The sequence below is a fragment of the Ahaetulla prasina genome, chromosome 2, assembly GCF_028640845.1.
Source record: "Ahaetulla prasina isolate Xishuangbanna chromosome 2, ASM2864084v1, whole genome shotgun sequence".
NCBI classification, from domain to species: Eukaryota; Metazoa; Chordata; class Lepidosauria; order Squamata; family Colubridae; genus Ahaetulla; species Ahaetulla prasina.
In genome coordinates this window covers 156,067,704-156,090,200 of record NC_080540.1, presented here as the reverse complement: position 1 = coordinate 156,090,200, position 22,497 = coordinate 156,067,704, and the positions used below count along the sequence as shown (strand labels likewise).

The 22,497-nt window shown below is 39.1% G+C and overlaps 1 protein-coding gene across 8 annotated transcripts in view; it reads left to right on the top strand.

The window, feature by feature from the left end:
• Positions 1 to 5,489: 5,489 nt before the first annotated feature.
• RBMS2 (RNA binding motif single stranded interacting protein 2) overlaps positions 5,490 to 22,497 on the top strand; it is an 86,709-nt gene continuing 69,701 nt past the window's right edge. For 4 of the 8 annotated variants that reach the window (XM_058170623.1, XM_058170617.1, XM_058170621.1 and 1 more), the window contains exon 1: positions 5,492 to 5,681. In XM_058170623.1, coding sequence (XP_058026606.1) covers positions 5,616 to 5,681 — 66 coding nt within the window. In that variant the 5' untranslated portion in view covers positions 5,492 to 5,615. Of the gene's footprint in view, positions 5,682 to 22,497 lie in introns of all 8 variants that reach the window. The other 4 variants (XM_058170622.1, XM_058170616.1, XM_058170620.1 and 1 more) reach the window with 3 other exon arrangements.

The window sequence follows — 22,497 nt, the reverse complement described above, 5'->3', positions numbered from 1 at the left end:
CTGATAAGTATCAATTGGAATCAAATTGAACAGAAGGGCTATTCTCAGGAAGGCCCTTATTCCTCATGTCCATCGATTAATCTTTTTGCCAGGCTGAATCTGTGCTTTAGAATCTGTGCTACCGAAATTCATCAGGTGGGCATAAAATTTTTTGGATCTTAAAGCCCAACTCCTGTACATTGAAAACATTAGTATAATCACTGCTGCCAGTGAATAATATACATGCTCAGTTCTTTGCACCTACCAGTATCAATACAAGTTTTCTGAGCTATCTTTAAAAGGAAGCTTTACAGAAATATGGACCAGTTTCCAGTTTCCAGAATACTTTAGCCAGCAATAGGCTGGGATTGTAGTCAGGATTAAGTTTGGAGATGATTGCAATAGAACATAAAACTGAACATAAAAACTGAAATAAAATTTATTCTGGCCAGATGTTACCTCAATATGCAGCTTAAACTGGTAAGAACCAGGGAATTTATCAAGGTCTGATTGTAAGCCACCATCCTTGAAGTGTTGGGCTTCTTACCCACAATACTTTCCTCTTGCTGGAGTTAAGTCTTAGCTTGTGAAGCAGCTCTAGAGACCAGCTCAAAAGTTGCACAACAGAAAACGGAAAGAAGTGAATGTCAGTCCAGAGCTTTTAGTGATTTCATGCAGATAATAAAAGTTGAAGCAGGTAGAACAGACTATTGTAGTGTCATATAAGACCCTTTAACACAGTTCTACTTTTAGAAGCCATTCCTCCAGGCACAGCTGAAACCATCATATCACCGAGTTTCCCAAGATCAAGATTAATGGCCAGTCCAGGAGTATCAAAAACTGCTAAGATATCCTTGAAGGCAGCTCAAAACTACAGAACTTATTTAATAGCAATTGCCTACCGCCAGTTGTCTCTGCTGGTTCTGAGTACTCAGTTACAACAGTCACCATACCAAGGAAAGAAGGGAAATGTACTTTCCTAGCAAAAGTATACTGAAGTGAGGCATGTCTGTTTGTATATAAAATAGTTGAATGGACATTTGAAAACTCCTTAAATGTGCAAAAGACAGGCTCCAGTTAAAACAGCTACAGGTTTCTTGATTTTAAGAGAAGGTATTTTTCCCTAGTGCGGGACAAAGGAACTCCTGGAAATTGTTGTTGTTGTTGTTGTTGTTATTATTATTATTATTAATTATATTTGTATACCGCCCTTCTCTCGAAGGACTCAGGGCGGTTCACAGCCAGTAAAAAACACAATACATACAATACAAATTAAAAACTATATAAAAAACTGATTCAATAATGGCCTAAAAATTTTAAATACAGTTTAATCCCGTTTAAAACCCTGATTAAAACCCTAAATTAAAACTATGTTCAAGCTAGTCCTGCACATTGAAACAACAGCGTCTTCAGCTCGCGGCGGAAGGTCCGGAAGTCGGGGAGTTGACGAAGCCCCAGAGGCAGCTCGTTCCAGAGGGCGGGAGCCCCCACAGAGAAGGCCCTCCCCCTGGAGGTCGCCAGCCAGCATTGTTTGGCTGACGGTATCCGGAGGAGGCCCTCTCTGTTGCACTCTTAATGTTATAGAAACACAGTCTGGGCATTTTATACCTTTTCTTTATTTGTCCTGACTTGCTATATCCTCTGATTTCCTTAAAAGAGAAGTGTAGGTGTGTGTGGGGGGGTACCACTTATTCTCTTTGGAATATTTGCAGATGGGAGAAACTGCATTGTTTTACTATCCTGCCTTATTTATTTTTATTTATTATATTTTATTTATTTATTGTATCCCACCTTTATTATTTTTACAAATAATTCAAATAGCACACCTTCCTCTTCCTATTTTCCCCACAACAACCCTATGAGAGGTGTGTGGGGCTGAGAGAGAGAGAGAGAGAGTGACTGACCCAAAGTTAGCCAGCTGGTTTTCATGGCTAAGGGGGGACTCGAACTCACGGTCTCCCACTTTCTAGCCCGGTGCCTTAATCACTAGACTAGACCAAACTGACTCTTGATCCAAACTGATTCTCGATCCAAAGTGGCTCTCTTATTCCCCATCCAAAGTTCTCTGGCTGAAAACGGACCACAGAATACTGTTCAGTTGTAATATTGTGATGTTGCTGAGTTTATACACAGCAAGGCATCATTTGATTTAACTTAAATACAATGGCTAGATTTATAAGTATACTAAGATTTGATTTGCCAAACATAATGTCTTAGTTTATATATAGCTAGTCCTTGACTTAAAATCATTCATTTGGTGACTGAAGTTACAACGGTGCTGGAAAAAACTGAATTCCAACTGGATCTCGCATTTATGACCATTGCAGCTTCCCCATGGTTAACAAGCACTTGATCAAAATTCAGGTGCTTGGTAACTGGCATGTATTATGACAGTTGTAATGTTCCAAGTTCAAGTAATCGCCATTTGCGACTTTCCTAGCTGGCTTCCAACTAAAGTCAATGGGGGAAGCCACATCTGCTTAACAATTGTGTGATTCACTTAGCGATCGCCGTTTTGCTTAACAACTGCAGCAAAAAAGGATGTACAATGGCATATGATTGATTTAACAACCACTTCACTCACTTAATGATGGAAGTTCCTGTCCCTATTGAGATCATAAATCAGTGTAAATAACCTGTATTATAGTTACAGTTTGCTCATAGATGTATTTACTGAATATTTATAGAATATTCTATTCTATTCTATTATATATAGAATTATATATTATATTATAATATAATTATAATAATATAATAATTAATAATAATTAATAATAATATAATTATAATTATACTATAATATAATTAATAAATTATAAATTTATTATTATAATTTATAATATTATTATAAATATCTAGAATATTTAATAGAATATTCTATTTACTGAATCTCATAGTTCCCATCACCAATCTCTTTCCACTTATGACTGTATGACTATAACTTGTTGCTGGCAATCCTTATGATTTATATTGATATACTGACCATCAATTGTGTTGTAAATGTTGTACCTTGATGAACGTATCTTTTCTTTTATGTACACTGAGAGTATATGCACCAAGACAAATTCCTTGTGTGTCCAATCACACTTGGCCAATCAAATTCAATTCAATTCTATTCTATTCTATTCTATTCTATTCTATTCTATTCTATTCTATTCTATTCTATTCTATTCTATTCTATTCTATAAAGGTATATGAATTAAATCTCTATCAAATGTATTATAGAAATTATACATTACAACCAGAACTTTCAAGTAACTTGAGCTTATTATTTTCTTCCTGAAACAGAAGTACAGGTAGTCTTCAACTTACAACCACAACTGAACCCAAAATTAATGTTGCTAAGTGAAAAATTTGTTGAGTTTTGCCCCATTTTACAACTTTTCTTGCCACATTTTTTAAGTGATTCACTACAGTTATTAAGTTAGTAATATGGTTGTTAAGTGAATCTGGCTTCCCCCTTGACTTTGCTTGTCAGAAGGTCGCAAAAGGTGATCATGTGACCGTGGGACACAGCAACGGTCATAAATATGAACCAGTTGTCAAGCATCCAAATATAAATCACATGACCGTGGGGACTTGTCGTGTCCCACTCCTCCGCTGACGGCCGGGTCAGGGAAATCCGAATCAGGCATGCCTCTGCAGCTCTGCCAAAGTCCTAGCAAAGTCCTCAGGGCAGGCAGGAGACCAGAAAGTGACTTCAGCAAGATAAGGTAGACTTTGCCTGACTCAGAGAATGCCAGAAAGCAGATCCTTTATATAGGACATGGGGTGTGGCTCCATGACTCAGCACTTATCCAGGCCTGCCCCTCCCTTCCTTCTGTTGCCGCCGCCTATCAATTCTCCTGAAGCGAGGGTCACTCCAGTCTGCAGCTGTTGGTAATTGACCTTCCTCAGGCTCACATGCTGTGGGGGAGGGGGAGGGGTCTAGTTGCTCCATTTGCCTGGGCGTGGAGCCAGAGCTGGGGGCTGGAGGCACTTCTTCCTCCTCAGCCTGTCTGGGCATGGAGCCAGGGCTGGGGCCAGGAGGCATGCTAGGACATTCCTCAGCGTTCGGAAGCAGGTAAGATGGGCCCGGCTGCGGGGAAAGCGGACGAGGCACAACGGGACTCTGCCATGGTCATAAGTGTGAAAAATGATCATAAGTCACTTTTTTCAGTGCCGTTGTAACTTTGAACCATCACTAAATGAACTGTTGTAAGTCGAGGACTACCTGGACAAAATTGTGGAACACAATTCAATAGCATGAAAGACAACTACTTGATTTGTTTTAAAGTCAATTGAGCTGAGAGGAAGTTGCATCTCTGCATGATGCCATGATCTTACCTTGCCTCTGTGGCAGGGGTCTCCAACCTTGGCCGCTTTAAGACTTGTGGACTTCAACTCCCAGAATCCCTCAGCCAGCAAAGCTGGCTGAGGTATTCTGGGGATTGAAGTCCACAAGTCTTAAAGCGACCAAGGTTGGAGACCCCTGCTCTGTGGAGTCATCCTCATCTCCACAAGAGGGTGAGTAATTCATCTGAAGCTTATCAATGAATGTAGCAGAGCATTTAATGATTTCGCATATTGGGACAGCAGAATTATTGGCCATCAGGGAAAGCTATCCCCATAATGAAAAACTTGCTTTTGTTTCAGACTGAAGCTGCCTCCAGAGCAATTGCATTGCTCACAGTCAGCAAAGAACCATCTCTCTCCTCCGAGCCTTGGTTGTTAAGGGTAAACTTCTTTTGATTTTTCCCCAGTTAGGAAAAGAAAACTTGTTCTAGAATTCAGAAAACGTGTAATGGCTTCCATCAGTAAAATGCTATGAGATTCTACTTACTCCCAATTGTAGAAATGACACATAGGAATCAGTTTTATCCAGTGGTGGGATTCAAGTAATTTAACAACCGGTTCTCTGCCCTAATGATTTCTTCCAACAACCAGTCTGCCAAACTGCTCACAAAGTTTACAACTGGTTCTCCCAAAGTGGTGCGAACTGGCTGAATCCCACCACTGGTTTTATCCAAGAAAAGGCAGGCATGGTCCAAAAGATACATGGGGTATTGGAAACTGATTATCCCAGGAAATCCGGAATAAAGGCATATTCTTCCGCAACACTCCTAGCGAGGTTTTAGTTTGGATCTGTGCAGGGTCTTCATTAATCATGTACTATGGTTTGGGCAATTATTGGCATATATAGCATCCTATGTGGTAAAAAGATGGGGGGGGGCATTGCCAGGGTTTGTTGGACACCTGATGAACAGCTTAGCCACATGACATTTCTATTTTTCAGGGCAGCCAGAGGCCAGAGTCAGCGGCAGGACTGCTTCTTGGCATGGAAGGTCGCTTATGGTTTAACTTCTGCACTTTAAGTTTTCCAAAATTTCCAGGTTTTTTATTTTTTTTTTTATTTTTTAGGAAACCTCTCTGGGTTTGTCTAGTGCAGGCACTAGGACCCGGCAGAACGCAGGCACCCTAGTCCTAGATTCCAAGCTGGCTTGCTTTGGTGACGTAAGCCAGAAGCCCTGTCTCTCTCTCTCTCTCTCCCTCTCTCTCTCTCTCTCTTTCTCTGTGTGTGTGTGAGTGTGTGTGTGTCTCTCTCTTTCTCTTCCCCCCTCCCCTCCCTTTCCAAGCTCTCTAACATTTAAGCGAAAATGCTTCTTTCTGTGCCTCCTCGTGCAGGAATTGCCACTTTTGGCTACAACAAGAGCAACAAGAAGGTAAGGAAGCCGTCCACCCCGTGCTCTTCTCCCCCCCCCCGCAACCCCCGCTTCCTATTTCCCAAGATCTTGGAAACGTCCTTGGCTTAAAAGAGGGGAGGATAGGTTAAAAAAAAAAAAAAAAAGGAGGGTTGCGAAGGTTTTTCACCCCCCACTCTTCCGAAAATCCTGGTGTACCGCAGGGGGAGGGGGGTGGCGGCGGCGGCAGCAGCGATGAAGGAAATTGAGCCTTTCCAGTTTTGGGGAGACGAGAAGGTTGCCTTCTCCAAAAAAAAGGGGAAGCAGATCTCTGGGGTTTGGCTGATCTGAGAGCTCCGTTCCCTGGGTGGAAACCACCCCCTTGTTCCCCCATTCGGCGAGCCCTCTGGCTCAGGCCGGAGTGTTCCCAAGGGCGAGTTTTCAGTCCGGGATTTAATTTTAATTTTTTATTTTTTTAATTTAAATTAAAAAAAAAAAAAAAAGAGGGACACACACGCAGAAGAGACGAAACCCGGGCAGCGAAATCCCATTTTCCCAGCACACTTGCTGACTTTCCACGGGCATCGATAGTCTCTACGTTCTTCCCAGCACCCCTGATTCAAGGACTTTGCAATGGGGAAGCGAGCGAAGGAGGCGATGGATCCCCTAGAGACTGGGGGTGGTCTCTCTTGTTTCTGGAAAGAAGTCGCAGTAGAGAGAGATTTATATATATATATATATATTTATATATTTAGACGTGGGCTTCAAGTCAGAATCCACCCCAAAAGGGCCTGGTTTTTTTTTAACCCTCTCCTGATGCTTTCCAGGGTGAGACAGACTTCTGAGCCCACCCCTCGCTGGGTGTTCTGGAGGGTGGGGTTCCAGGATGTGGTTTCTATGGCATCCATGTGTTCTCAGGCAGCCTGTGCCATAAACAAGGCTCCTCTTCTTACCCCCCCCCCCCACAACCCCTTTCTGTCCGTCCCCCCCCAACGTCTCGGGAAGGGAGACAGGAGTGTGTGTGCCTAGGAAGATGGAACCTCTAGCTTGTAGGAAGCTGTGAGGGAGTTGTAGCAAATGTGTTGGCTGGGGGGGGGAAGGGGTGGGTGGGTGGGAGTTGCGTGACCACCCCCCACCCACAACCAAGGCTATCACTGGAAACCTGAAAGGGCCTTGTCAGCTAAGGAAAATGCAGGTTGGCTAGCCTGGTTGGTTGGTTGCTTCGCTTGAAGATTGGGGCGTGGATTAGTTTCCCCTGTGGCAAGAAGTGTGGTTTAGTGTGGGTATATAGGGCGTTGAGGCACCTAAGTTATCTCTCCGCCGGGGGTTGGGAAGGTGGGGTGCAAAAGGCAGGAACTGAGAATCAAGACTTCCAGCATTTTGAAGAGCTTATCTCTATTGTTGATTCACTGAATGACCTTGTATGCCTATGTTGTGAATTTAAAAGAAACGGGGGTGGGTGGGTGGCTGGGGAGGAGGGAGGAGGGACTTTCTGCTTTAAAAAAAATAATAAAATCCTCCGTGTCCTCTCCATAGCCAAAAGCAGGAGCTGACGGTAAATCGGTGAATGGGCACATTAAAGCCACTGTAATAAAGAGGATGGGCAGGAACCTGACAAGTAGGAGGCAGGCTAAATTTGGATTATTAATTGTGTTTGTCCATATTTGGGATGGGTATGGGTAGCAGCAGAAGGATTTCTAGCTTTTTTATCCTCCCTGGGCAGCCTGTCTTTGAACCTAGGTCACATTTTTTTTTTAATTTCTCAATTCTGATTTATTGGATGATGGAAATATATAAAAGTAGGCAGGCTGAACGTATAGGATGGTGGAAGAGAGATGTAGGCCTGAAAAACTCAAGAGAAGATTTTTGTGTATCATATGCTGTTTATGAATATACACATTCGTATGTCCTAAAAGCCCACTTAAGGACAAACCAGTAGGCATCTTTTAGATTTGAAGTAAAGTTGCAATTACTTCTGTAGGTTTGTGTATAAGGATGTGCATTTCTCACTTTTCCTACCACGTGAATCCAAATTATATGCATAAATTGCATATGTAATTTTGAAAATGTCTTCATTATATTGCTGTATTTCTAGAGTGTTCGTAATTGAATTTATTTGGGCTAAAATTTGGTTTTATGGATTTGGTGCATGTATAAGTGCCTGTTTTCTAGTAATTAGATTACCAACAGTAAGTATGGAGGAAATTCATCTTTCTGAGCACTGATGAACAGGTGTAACTGTGATATAGTTGTGCAATCCCATTTAGATTTTTACAATATTGAATTTGTATGACAGCAAAGATATGGGTGTGTGTATCTGTATATAAATAGAATTTGATCAGGTGAAGTGTCACAATATAGGTATACAGATGCCTGACTGGAAATGAGTCGGATGGTATCTGTGCATGGTGGTGATTTGGATCTACAACTGGAGTGCATCGTCTGTGGGCTGGAGAGTTGCAGGCTTGCCTGGCATGTCAAGTGCAGCACTCCAAAGGGGCTGGGCCAAAATCCCCTGAGTATCTTGTGAGCTGAAAAAGTCTCTGCAAAACTTGAAGCGCCAATTTTTGCCCTTTCCCTTTCCCTCTCCAAATTACTAAAAAAAAAAAAAAGGCCACATGTCATGCTCTCGCAGCGTCAGTATGGAAGGCTGGTAGGCTGTAGATAGACAGCTCCTTGGCTGTACCTTCTGCTCCACTGATGTACAATATACAGATTTTACTTCAGCTGAAAAATTTCAACTTTCCCATCACAAAGGTGCTCTTCAGAAATAAATTTCATTTTGTATTATATTGTGAAAAGGGAGCATTGGGAGAACATTTGAATAAGATGATTTAGAGTTAGGGTTAGATTTTAGAAAAACGATTGACTTTAATTTAAAGGGTTTCAATTTGAAGAAAGTAAGGAGAGGGGTGGAGAAAGAAAAATCGATTAAGATTAGAGATTAGGGCGAATGGTAATATTGTTTATATATCAGAAGAAACAGAAGGAAAATAAAACAAAAAATTAGAGAGAAAAAATATTATGGTGAAAAGTGAAATATATAAAATGGTGTTGGAGAAAACTAAAAGCGGTACAAATTTTGACTCGGCCAATACTCTGTTCAGGAAAAAAAAAGTATTGTTTGTTTGTTTGGAAAAACAATAAACTTTTCTAAAAAAGAAAGAAAGGAAGAAAGGAACATTTCATTAAAATCAATGGATTTCTGTTTGACTTCAGAACCAGATGTAGCCAGCAGAAGCTTTAGGTGCAAAATCCCCAGAGCCCTTGCAAAATTTGTGACCAAATTGCGGTTGTAATTTGTTACAGAAGTGGAAATTATCAAGTACCTGGGGAGTAATCCCATTAACTGTTTTGAATTTACATTGAGTTAAATTGGAATTAAATCCATTCTTGTTCTTGTCCTAATTGAGGGAGAAAGGGGGGTTGGGAAGCATGTTTAGGATTGTAATGGTAGCCAATGGGTGTATGCTGGCTTAGGCACAAAAACTGATTTTAAGAACACTCTGGTTTTCATTCTGTATTTCTCTGAATCAAGTCTCACATTGAGGTTCTTTCTGTTCTGAATCCATGACACCATTTGTGTGAACAATATTGCTCTTAAGATGTATGTTGATTGAAGAACCTTCCTTGATTTGGAATAATACAGAAATATGGCTCTTAGATTATGAGAAGCTATTTTAAATACAGGCTCACTCATTTGCATTGTTTACCTGAATTCAAGTAACAGAAATAATGCCATTGTATGCAGAGGAAGAGATCTCAGCCTGCATATCAATGGCACTGGCCTTTTGTGAAATAGGATTAATAATGAACTTGGTGGACATGTTTCTCTCATTACTCTGTTGTGGAAATGATACATTCAGTTTGCTTTACCATGGATCCACTGTGTCTGGCATTAGCATCAACATGAGTCACAACTTGAACATCCATCTGAGTCTTGACCATGTTGAATTGACTCAATAATCTTAATAACCATGGCTTAATTGTGAGTTGTTAAACAATCCTTTCCTTCATAATTTTAAAACCACACTAACTATACAATGCCTTCAGTGCAAGGTACAGATTCACCCTAGTGTATGTGTGTATATATACTATCCTCAGTGAAGCAGATGGTACAGCTTGGGAAAAACTGTATCCAGCTGTAGTTAAAAGCAAACTTGGTTATTCCTTGCTGGTGAATGGAAACAGTCTTTTCTAGAAATTTAGATATTTGGACCTGACTCAATTTCTCAAGCAATCTGGGCCTGAAAAGGGGATTTAAAATTAATTTTTTAAAAAAATAAAATTATATAGTTGTTGGTTGACTGGTTGGTTTTCATATAGGAATATCTTTATCAGATCTAAAAGATATAGATGCTTGTTGTTTGTTCTTTGTCCAAGTATATATCTGTAGGAAAACAATGGATTGGTATCTAGTGGTAGATAACCAATCTAGTACGGTGTGAAATAAATGCATGAGATCATCTAATGGCAAGAGCAAAATTACCTATTCTGGATATATGAACAAACTCTGAGATAAAACCTGTACTCAAAATTCTTGTTTCATAATTTAATTATTATTGAGGTATGTCTTTTTCTACCATCTGCTTGTGAGAGGACTTCAGGGCTTTAATAAAGTTAAATCAATAAAGTTCTTCAGCTCTGAAGACCCAAAACAAGTGGTTTTTCTCTGCCCCATTATTAAGCTGATAGCATCTCTTTTGTAGAACCAATTCTGTCCTTTTGCATCTTCCTACAACATCCTGTTTGCCCACTTGTTGGAACATCCGTGTGATATTTTTGAGATTTTACTCTCTGGACTCTTTTTTTGAAATTGACTTCCTTCAAATGAGGTACTGCACTGTATGGAGTCCAATTGAGTCAACTTTTAAAAGGTCCTTAAATGTACCTTTTGTTTTGTTTTTTCAGAAACTCGGAGAATTATTCTTTTTGGCTGCAATATGCTATGGTAACGCTGGGGTTAGATAATTGTTGAATTTATGCACTTATATTTGTGTGCTCGCTTAATTGTTGTGTGCTTCTACTACGCTTAGATATAGAGATTTTGTTTGCTATCAGGCAAAAGTACCACTACCAGTACTACTGGGGAAACTAGATTGAAAGATAGTGATTTTCATGAACATCATGGCTGAGTAGGGATGTGCACTGTATATGTTTTCCATGTTGAATATTAATCAGTTTCCAAGCCTTGCCTTTCATTTGTTTGTGAACTGGTCTGGTCACTTTCACTTCTTTCCCCAAGCATTGCATTGCATTTATTTCTTCATCTTACAGATGCATTCTTCACGTACAGTAGAACCTCTGGTCACCAAAAAGTTCACAAATTTTTTTTTCGTGGCCGATTTCCCCTTCCGCGCCATTTTTTTTTGTAAGTGCCAAATTCCCAAAATTAGGTTTGGGTCACAACCAAATCGGTTTGCGACCAAAGTTATGGAACAAATTATAGTCATGACCAGAGGTTCTACTGTAACTGCTTTCTTTAATTTGTAATAAAAGGGCATTATAAAACATCTATATTAAAGTTAGAGGAGTGGATGGGGTGCATATTTAGTAAGTACTGTAAAACATTGAGGTTAGAATCCCAACCTCTGTCTGACACTTAACTAGGTGTCATTTCTTTAACTTTTAATTTTTTAGATCTGTTGATTAAAACTAGTATTATTCCCAGATAGCTTGGCAACAGATTTGGAAGAACTGAATTAGGCATTTTCCTCAACAGTCTCTTCTCTGAAATCGTCAGCTTTTTGTCGGTTACTTTTTATGGTACATCCTAGCAACTTTCATTTTATTTCATTTTAAGATTTCTTTTCTTTCACTTTGTTATTATATTTGTGGCATTTTAAAAAGTAAAGTACAATCACAGCCCATTCCTATCCAGTTAGTATGGACAAAAGAGTATTAAATTTTCTAAGCCTCTTGTATCTTTAATTAAAGCATTCCCTATTTTCAGCCCATTTGATCGAATTCAGATGGATGGGGTGAAAGATTAATGTTGAATCCACTATTGTATTGCCCCGTGAACAGCCTCTGTTAAATTACCAACATTCAATGGAGAAATATTTAATTACTGTTTAATTTAGTTCATTTTAAGTACAGAAATCATATTCTGACAAGAAATGAAAAAAGTAATCTGAATAAAAGGGTAATACAACTTCCATTTTCTTGCAGGTCAAAACTGACAGAGCAATTAAAAGAAGCTAGTGCATCACTATTTTTTTCTTGCATTGTCCTGGAAGTCAGAAAACTAATGTATTTACAAGAGGAAGCTATTAATTAAAGTTGCACAGTTTGCTTAAATACATATAAGAAGGTCTTTATACAGAAATGTTTTTGTTAGATAGAACATTTTATGAAATGATTATATGGAGCCCATGTTTTAATTCTACTTTCTTATAGTTGCAGAAAAGCAAAATTGCAGGAATAAATTAACAGGGATATTTGTATCTCCCAATTTATTCTCCCTGGGAGATTTTAAAAAATAAAGTGGTAAAGCATTTTGTATGCTCTAATGGTTTATATAAACATGGAGTGGTGATGGAGTTGTCAGCTGTATGAGTTATAACTAATAGGTAGCTTCCATAGTCAAACTTTCTTCAGTTTGAGTTAGTAATGCTGAATGTTTACAGTATCATTTCTCCTCTTCAACTTTTGTTGCAAGGCAGAATAATACACAATGTAGATTTTTTTTGTCTATTTGCTCCACAGAGTTCTGTTTTTATCATCCTTGCTAGCGGAGAGGAAATTTAAGCACTCAGTGTTTGTGTGTGTGTGTGTTTGTGTTTGTGTATGTGTTACACATTATTTTGAGCCATGGTTTGTTTTAATATAGGTTGTTGACTAGCATCACAGACAGAGAAACTATGTTATGCCTTAGGGCAGGGGTCCTCAAACCTGGCAGCTTTAAGACTTGTGGACTTCAAGTCCCAGGAGAATTCTGGGAGTTGAAGTCCACAAGTCTTAAAGCTGCCAAGTTTGAAGACCTCTGCCTTAGGGCAAGGGTGGGGAACTATGGTCCTTTTATGACCATAAAACATTAGAACTACAGAGTACTTCTATTCGGTGGTTCTTTAGATGTATTATATGACATAAGATTGTTATATATTCTGCCATTTCCCACAGCCCAGCTTTTCGTGCATATAGCTGCCAATTCAAAACCCATTTTGACTCTCTGAAGACTTGGAAGGGGCTGTGGCCAACGTCCCTGGGCTTTGGGTACTGTTGTGCCCAATGATTGGTACTCACATTTCTTTTCAAATAGTCTTTTCCAAAAGTTAAAGAAGGATTACTTACTATTCAAAAAGTGTACATTTAATGACAATGGTATATAGGTTCTTCAGTTTTATTCATTGTTTGAGAAGATTGCTTGAGCATAGGCCCGCAAAAGAAATCTATGTGAACTGATGCCTCTCTCAGGATACATTCATTCTTGGAAAGTCTTGGTTGTTTTTGGCTTTATTTATTCACACCCACTGCCTTCCAAATGGTTATTTTCTCTGATGTCTCCGATCAGAGGTAATTAAGATGCAACAAATGGTTACTCTGACGGAGGTTTGAATGGATTGCTTTTGGTATCCTGTTTTTCCTCTTAGAAGCTTAGAGATGGGGAAAGGAACCTTTGCTCAGATCATAGCAATCCTCTCATTTCCATGGAAAGACTGGACCTTCCCTAAGGCCAGCTGATAGTTTCCTTTTGGAGAAATCAACTTTCATTCTGCCTAAAAAGTTTCTAGCCCTAAAGGCTTTTAAGTCACTTTGGGAAATGTATTTCCAATTTTTTTCTGTGAGAGCTCTTTTTTTTGTTTGTTTATCCTAACTGATTTAGTGAGTTGTCTGTCTGATTGCAAAACATACTATTTAATTTATATATTCATTAATTTGGTAACCTGTATTCTTTCTCAGGGAGGTCAGGATATTGTTATTTTATCCCATTTTTATATATGGTCCATACCAGATAGCAAGCATACCCAAGACACATTTATTCATCTGTGCAGGACTGGCTTAGATTTTAAATTTAGAGGGGTTTTAAATTGATTTTAATATTTATATTTTATATTTATATTTCTATTTTTAATAATTCGGGCGCTAGAATAAGTTTTTTAAGGATTATTTTAATTTGTATATTGATGTTTTATATGCCTGTGAACCGCCCTGAGTCCTTTGGGAGATAGGGCGGTATATAAATTCGAATAATAAATAAATAAATAAATAAATAAATACTCCTGTTTTCCCCACAACTACAGTCCTGTGATTTGGGGTGAGAGAGATTGATTGGCCCAAGGACACCCAGCTGGCTCCCATGCCTAAGGCAGGACTAGAACTCACAGTCTCCTAGTTTCTAGACCAGCATCTTAAATGTTACGCCAAACAGGTTCTTGTACACATTTTTTATTATATAAACTATTTTGTTATTAAATTACATATACCATAATTAATATAATTATACAGGTTATTATGCAACTATGTTTATGTGTGAGTTTGTTTACATTAGTTGTCAGACTGATGTCCTGCCTTTCCTTCAAAAAACAGTATTATTTCATGATGTCTTCCAAACAATCCCAGGAAAGTAGTCATAATTGCTGAAATAGTATTTGATGGTATCATCCCATCATTTTGTTATCCAAAGAGGAAATCCCAACACTCCATTCCTTTTTCATCATATTATTATGAAAATAATTTTTTCTTAACCCAGGAATTTTGGAAAGTTACTTCATGTTTTATCCTTTGGACTGAGCACAGCTGCTAAAAATAACGGGTAGGGCTTAAGTATGTGACTTTTGAGTTGCATGGGAATTTTGTATTTGAGGACTTGCTGGTTGAAACAGTTCTATGTTATTCATCCATAAGTTTCGGAGTGATGGCTCTTCCTATAATCCACCATAGCCTGAAACAATGCAGGTAGTCCTAAACTTACAACCATTCATTTAGTGGCTGTTTAAAGATACCACGGCATTGAAAAAAGTACCTTATGACCGTTTTCACACAGGATAATTGCAACGTCCCTGTGGTCACGTGATCAAAATTTTCGGTGCTTAGCAACTAACAATTGCACTGTCTCAGTGTTATGTGATCATTATTTGTAATCTTCCCGGCTGGTTTTCTGCAAGCAAAGTCAATGGGGAAGCCAGATTCACTTAACAACCACATGGTTACTTTTACAATTGCAGCGATTCACTTAACAACTGTGGCAAAAAGGTTGTAAAATGGGACAAAACTCGACAACTGACTTGTTTAAGCAATGAGAAAAAAAGGAAAACAAAAACAGACATTTATGGTTATCAATTTAGTTTAAGTTTTAGCCGGTTTAGCTCACGCTGGTAAAAGCCTGTTATTAAGAACACAGTAGCCTGCAATTACTGCAGGTTCGAGCCCGGCCCAAGGTTGACTCAGCCTTCCATCCTTTATAAGGTAGGTAAAATGAGGACCCAGATTGTTGGGGGGGCAATAAGTTGACTTTGTAAAAATATACAAATAGAATGAGACTATTGCCTTATACACTGTAAGCCGCCCTGAGTCTTCGGAGAAGGGCGGGATATAAAGGTAAACAAAAAAAAAAAAAAGTTCTTCATCCAACTAAGATTTTATTATTATGTTGCATACTACTCCAAGCTCTGTACAGCTTACTCCAAGCTCGGTATGTGTTCGTGTTATCCATTATTCTGTATTAAACTGGCATCTTTCTTTTTTAATCCTTCCAAAGTAGGGTATTTAGGTAGGTATTATCAACTTCTAATTAGCACCTGAATTTGCAAGGTACGAGTTATTCTGAATATGGATATGCAAAAATCAAATTTCTTAAGCGTTGCTAGAAATGAACTTGTCTACCTAACCTCTATATCTGCAACATTGCTTTTGCATTAAGTGCAAAACTATTGGGGAAATGGAGCAACACCCACCTATTTAATGTCAGATAGATGAACCTCTGGGTGCATATTTAACTCTATGTGCTTGTTTAACCTCTAACATCATCTTCATTTAATGACATTTTTGGTCCCCACATAGATTTCACAGGCTTCTTTAGAAAAGAAAAATGGATGGGCGACTGTTTAAAACTTTACCCATTGGCCCAGAGGAAGCAACTCAAAGATCAGCCCCAGGGGTAAAGAACATTGGGGGGGGGATGTGTGTGTGTGTGTGTGTGTGTGTGCAGTGCTCTGATAATTAACAGCCTTCTAGTAATTCAGAGTTGGGTTGACTAGATATGCTCACTTGTAGCAACCATTTCGTATCTAGGCAGCCTTCTTCCCCTCAGCCACCATGTTTTTGTTTTCCAGAAGAGCTCACTAATTCCAAAGATATAGGGACCTGTACGTAGATCCTATCAGATCTTTCTTGTTTTTTTACCTATTAACCCCATCAATGGGAGAAATAGATTCCACCAGCCTGTCCGAACCAAGTTTATAACAGTAATCCAAGCCATGGCTGGTTGATTTTGTTGTGCTGAATATTTTGTAGTATGTTTCATTTTGCATGATAATTTCCTTCCTCCCTCCCTCCCTCCCTCCCTCCCTCCCTCCCTCCCTCCCTCCCTTCTCCAAAAAATGAGGCCATCAAAACATTCTCTAAAACTATCCAAAGTAAAACACAAAGATTAAAGGTTCTCCAATAAAATAGAAATCATCAATAACAGCCAACCATCACCTATTAGTCAAGGATGATAAATCAGTTGGAACCCAAAGGCCCTGCATTACAAAACAGTGTTTGCAGCTCTTCTAATTTTTTTTTTGGGGGGGGGGCAGATCTCTTGATGGAGATTGTTCCAAAGGGTGGGACAGCAAATGCTGGTTTTCCACCCCAAACATTCAGAGAGGCAGAATCTGAAGCATGTCTTGTCTGTGGAGTTTAGTCTTCAGGGAAGCGAAGTTTATAAATAAAAAATCCTTGATACAGGTATTGTATGTAGGTTATCACCATCTGGGCTGTGATCATTTCTCAGAAGAAGGAGAAAGGATAATCCCAAAGGGGAGGGAGATTTTTTTTTTTAAGTGAATCCCTTGTGTGGTAAGTAGGAATGACCTTGGGAGGGAGAGTGCAGATGGCGGGTAGGATGTAAAAGAGTTCAGCCCCAGGAGATGATGGTGTGAGAAGTGTTTGAGAAGGGACCTTCCTTAGTTTTCTGGAGAGTAAAAGGAAATGAGGAAAGAAATACTTTCAGTCTTAGAAGATTATTTTAATGCAAATTTTACAGTGAAGATAGAGTAGTACTTCTGGTTATGCTTCTTGTCTGGACTATCTCAAGAGGCTAACATAGGAGTGTAACAACAATTAGGGATTGGTGGGAACATTAGGAATTTGTGTGTTTTGTTTATTTGTTGTCACATCTTATAGGCTGATCCACCAACTCTGAGCAGTGTGTGCAACTCCTCAATACATAATTGGGATTAAAAATATATTACCTATCTAAAACAACTACATACTATTCCTATGAAGCAAGGAGTCATGAATACATTGACAATTATAACAAGTCCAATCCACTGAACTGAGGTAATCACAACCACCCAGCCCCTGAAAGCTGATGGAACACCCAGATTTTTGCCAATTATCTAAAAGCCAAGAGGGAAGGGCTGATGGGACATCTGAAGGAATGCTAGGTGGGGTGAGGCAGGATGCTGTCACAAAGTGTCTGCTGTTAGAAAGTGGGATGAGGTGTTGACTCCTTTGTTGCACATCTTTATTATCTTTATTGGATCTAAATAAATCTGCATTATTAGACCAGAACTTCTTCCAGTCCTCAGTTGCAAGTTGTCTTCTTTTGAATCCAAATGAGTATGATCTTGACATAGTGCCTCAATTTGCTTTTTTGCACTTCTCCTTCACTATTCTTTCTCTTCTGGGTCATCTTTTTTAGACTGTAAATCTGAAGACCTGTAGAAACTAACTGTAAGTGTAGCAATTTCATTAAAATGCTTTAAATACATTAATATTTGTAGAATAAAGTTTTGAACCTGGGGAAGATTTTCTTACTAGGTTATACTCAAGAAAAGGGCTTAGTATTTGTTGGTATGCATTTGCCCATAAAATGATGTGTCCAAACATGAAGTGTTATGAAACTTATTAAATAGAGGCAATATGTGTCCAGGAAGAGTCAGTGTTAGAGAGATCTAGATAAGAGAGATTAATTTTTAAAAATCATAGCTTTTCTCATAGATTTATCTGGGAATCCTAAAAAAAAAAAAGACATGTTTGATACTTGTAATAGTCAGCTTCTCATTAAATGTACTTCTAAAGTAGGGATGGATGTTTTCATTTTTGTCTTTTTAAAGAAAGCTATATAAAATGCTACAGAAAATATTATATTGCACAAAGAACTGCATGAAATCCTTTTTGCCCATACTTGATCATTTGTTATATATAGACCTGAGAAGCATTCAGAAGAGAGATGCTGGGCAGTTAGGGTCAAATCTTTTATCTAAGGTGCTGAAAGATTTTGCAGCCAATAAAAATGTATAGCTCATAGGAGAACTGAAAATGGCATGTATCCAGCCATCTCTTCAGTCTCCTCCCAATCTAATGCCCTCTCATTGGAATCTCCAAAGGTGCTTTTCCACCTTTTGGAAAAGCACTTTTGGGATAACCATGACTCGGATGAGCCAGAATCTCTACAGATCTCTCTCTCTCTGGAATGAGTATGCAGTTATGGTAGGTAGAAATTTCTTCCTAGTCCTAGGAAGCACTAGGACAAGGGTCGGCAACCTTAAACACTCAAAGAGCCACAAAGGTCCTAACTGGAAGCCCCCCATTCAATTCTGGAGCTGACCGGAAGTTTAGTTCCCACACCATAGTCCCTTCCTAGAGCGGCATCCTTTTTCCTCTGCCAACCGGAAGTCCAGTCCCCCCCCCCCACCATAGAGTCTCCTCCTAGCTCGGTGTCCTTTTTCCTCTATCTGTCCTAACCAAAAGCCCTACCAATTGTACAGCCGACCAGCAACAGGGAGCTGCAGTAGAGGGATGAAAGAGCCACATGTGGCTCCAGAGCCGCAGATTGCTGACCCCTGACCTAAGATTAGGAAAATGTTTTCTCTCTTTTTCAAAAAGTCCAGGTAGGTTGAGAGGCTCCCAAGAAGAAGCTGCTAGGGTATGAATTGGGGATGGGGAAGAGGGATGCTGCTTCAGAAGACCCTTTATTTTGCCACCTCTCCTCCAACTAAATTCATCCTGTTGGCTGAGAAAGAGGCACAAGTTCTCATTCCCCCCCCCCCATTTTAGGAAAGCCGCTCTGTATTTTCCACGAGCACCAAAAGATAATCTTGCTGCTCTGGGGAATGTCAAGGGGAGCTGAGCAGTCTTCTCCCCTTCTGCATTAGGGGAATTAGAATTCCTTCTGGCTGGGACTTCTGTGGCTGTTTTAGGTCTCGGAGAGCAAGAAGAAAACCATGATAAAAGTTACAGATCGTCCTCATTTGCAAAACGACCTATCCATGTAAGGATTGTGGAACCAGAGTATAAAAATATTTCCATTTCTAAATGTTTTGAGCTCCAGGCACTTTGAGTTCAAAACAGTTGTGTTTACTGACACCATTCTAGTATTCTTACTACTCCAGAAGTATTCCAAGCTTGAAATAGCTCTGTATGTGTGAGAGCAGCTTGAAAGAGACTAATTTGCGCTTGAAATGTTCGAATTTGAAATAATTTGCATGACACAGTGAGGAACCTTTCTGATTTCTCAGTTCTTCCTTTGCCCTTAGGAGCAGATCTGGGGTGTGCAGAGCTGTGGTGTGGGAGCGAAAATTCAGTCCATTCCCTCTGTAATAGCATGCTCTAGTAATGGATTACCAGATTAGAATTTCTGAGAGTCACTTACTATAGTTAAGTCAGGTTGAAAAACTTTTCAGGGATTGAATATTTTCAGAGATTGAGCAGCAAATTATGGACAAAGATTAAAACCAGGCTATCCTCACATTTTTATATTTTCATCTAAAATCTAATGAGATATTGGTGTTCTTCTTGCCTGACACTTTGTAAGATTCTTAGTTTGAACTCCAGCATTTTATTAGATTTTTCGCCATTATAATTTTTTGAAATTTAATTCTGGTGTGTCTGTGATTCGCTATCTACTGGGGATATGTAAAACTCATCAATTGAGAAACACAATGTTCCAGAGAAATCTAGAACATTCCATTCCCTCTCTGGACTATGCTAAGGCTCTTGCCAGATTCTGGTTCTCTGGAGTGATCCTTTTCCAAATAATGAATTTTTGCACAATCCAACTATCTGCAAATATCTTAGATACTTTGGCATCTGCAGGTGTGGTTTTTCCACCCTCGGAGAAATCCCTGCTGTATTCGTATCCACATTTTTGTATGTGTGAATGTAAAATATATTCATGGATTATAGATACCGTAACCCGGTCACACAATGCACACACGTGCCTTTTAATGGTTCAGGTCTTATTTTGTTGTAAGGATTCTGTCACACTATTATGTTTCTTTGTCTACCCTAAGAACAAAGAACTTTTTTGTGATGGGGCATGTGCCCTCAAGGAACTGAATGTCTGCGCTGCTGCACACTTCAAAGCACCTTCATGGTTATTTGCCCATTTAGGAAATAAACGTCTTGGTCTGTACAGAACTTGTTTTAGACAAAAGCAGCTCTTGCTAATCAGCAGCTGAGTCCTGTCCCAATGCAGAAAGCAGTCAGAGGCGCAGTGTTAGGCTTGGGATTACACATAAGATCAGAAAGCATATCCAGGTGATGATGTTCAGGAACGACATGGATTTTCTAGGTGACTACGAAAAGGAAATAAGGGGGAAGAGATTCAACAGCTAGCTTTAATGGGGCAAGAAGGCAATGGAAAAGGGAAAGTTGTCGAGGGTTATCAACTCGGGCATCACTCAGAGAAAATTGATTTGGCAGGAAGTTTAGGAAAGGGGAAATGTTTATTCATTTTTGGAGATTAAACTCTCCTGTTAACACCGTCATGATTAAAAATTAAATATAGTTAACAACCTAAAATTGAATGCATTGAAGGGAACCAAACGAAACCAAGCGGTATTAAAAATATAATTGTAATTTTAAATGCTTAAGAATAGTTTTCTTATTTTTAAATGTCTGTGCAAATTGAGTCTCGGCCACAGAAATACCATGCAAATTTTTTAAAAAAAATTGGAACAAGGGAACAAAGGTAGTTTAAGGTTCCAAAATGCAAGACCATGGGTATGAAGCGTAGGTAGTCCTTAACGTACGACTTTAATTGAGCCCATAATTTATGTTGCTAAGTGAGACATTTGTTAAGTGAATTTTGACCCATTTTATGACTTTTCTTGCCACAGTTGTTAAGTGAATCACAGCAGTTATTAAGTTAGTAACACAGTTGTTAAGTGAATCCAGCTTCCCCATTGACTTTGTCAGAAGGTCACAAAAGTTGATCACATGATTCAGAGACACTGCAATCATCATAAATATGAGTTGGTTGCCAAGCATCTGAATTTTGATCATGTGACCTTGGGAATGCCTCAACAGTTGTAAATGTAAAAAAGATCATATCAACTTTTTTCAATGCCATTGTAACTCTGAATGGTCACTAAACAAACTGGTAAATTGAGGAATACCTGCAATTAAGCTGTAGATCTGTTAAACAGATGTTCAGATATAAAGGTTGCTGAATAGGAAAGTAGCATTCATTAGTTCCAGAATAAGAGCGCCTGATTCTACTTGATCCAGAGCTCCAGAAATGGCATTACTTCAATTTAGATTGCTATGTACATGGCATAATCTGAACTGAATCCTGAAATTTGTAATTTGGAAAAAGAGATCTCTTGCAATTTGGCAGCGAAGGGACTCTTATAAACATGTAAAAGTTAGTAGAGAACCAGTTTGGTATAATGATTACTGCAGTAGGCTAGAAATCAGGAATCCATGATTCCTAGTCCTACCTCAGCTGGCTGATCTTGGGAAGTTCCCCATTATCTTGTCAGAGCTGAAGAAGCTTCTTGGATGAGAGGCGAATCGTCTTCAAAAGAAAAAACAAGAAAGTCCAGTTGCCTCCTGAAAAAAGCACCTTTGGAATGGGACAGTCATTCTCTCTCAGCTTTAGGAAGGAAGCAATGACAAATCACTTTTGAAATATTCCTAAGAAAACTGCAGGGATTTGTCTAGATAGTGCACACACACACACACACACACACACACACACACACACACACACACACACACACTATCTGTGCAGCTTTTTAAAGTTTGTAAAAGTTTTTTTTTAATGTCCATAATGTTGTTTTGGAACGGAAGGTAATAAAATATGTAACCATATTCCCAATGGAAACACCCATGCCAAATTTCAAAGAGAGATGTGGAAATTTTTGGGGGGGTCAAAAAGGAGTAGGTATTTTCAAGTTTAGCTATGGTAGGGCTGATTTGTGGGATATGGTGCAATTATTAAGGATTAACTCAGTGGTTTTTTTCATAAAATAAATCAATTGCTAGATCAATTAGTTTATGCAATTCAGAAAAAAAAAACATTGTGCCACTCACTACTCAAGATGAGAGAACGCCAGTGAGCGAATCGTAAAGTCAAGTCTTACCATCTACAAAAATTCTCCAACTCCAAGAGTGATTGGAGTGATCGGTGGGATCTGACGGGAAGGATCAATATGACAGAAAAGCAGAGCTCTCAATCCAAGACTTATTTTCCCACTTTTTCCCCTCAGAGCAATTTACGTAGCCACCACAAAAGGCTTCACGGTACCCCAGAGATGGATCAAGGCTGGAATGTCTCAGAGGCCTAGAATCATGATGGGTTCCCATTCTTGGATCCAGACAAATCTGATCACATTTTATGCTAGTAGCGGTGGAGAGACTTTAAGCATATAGAGACTTCTTTTCTAACCAGAAGAAAGGCAGATTCAGACGCGCATGATCTGGT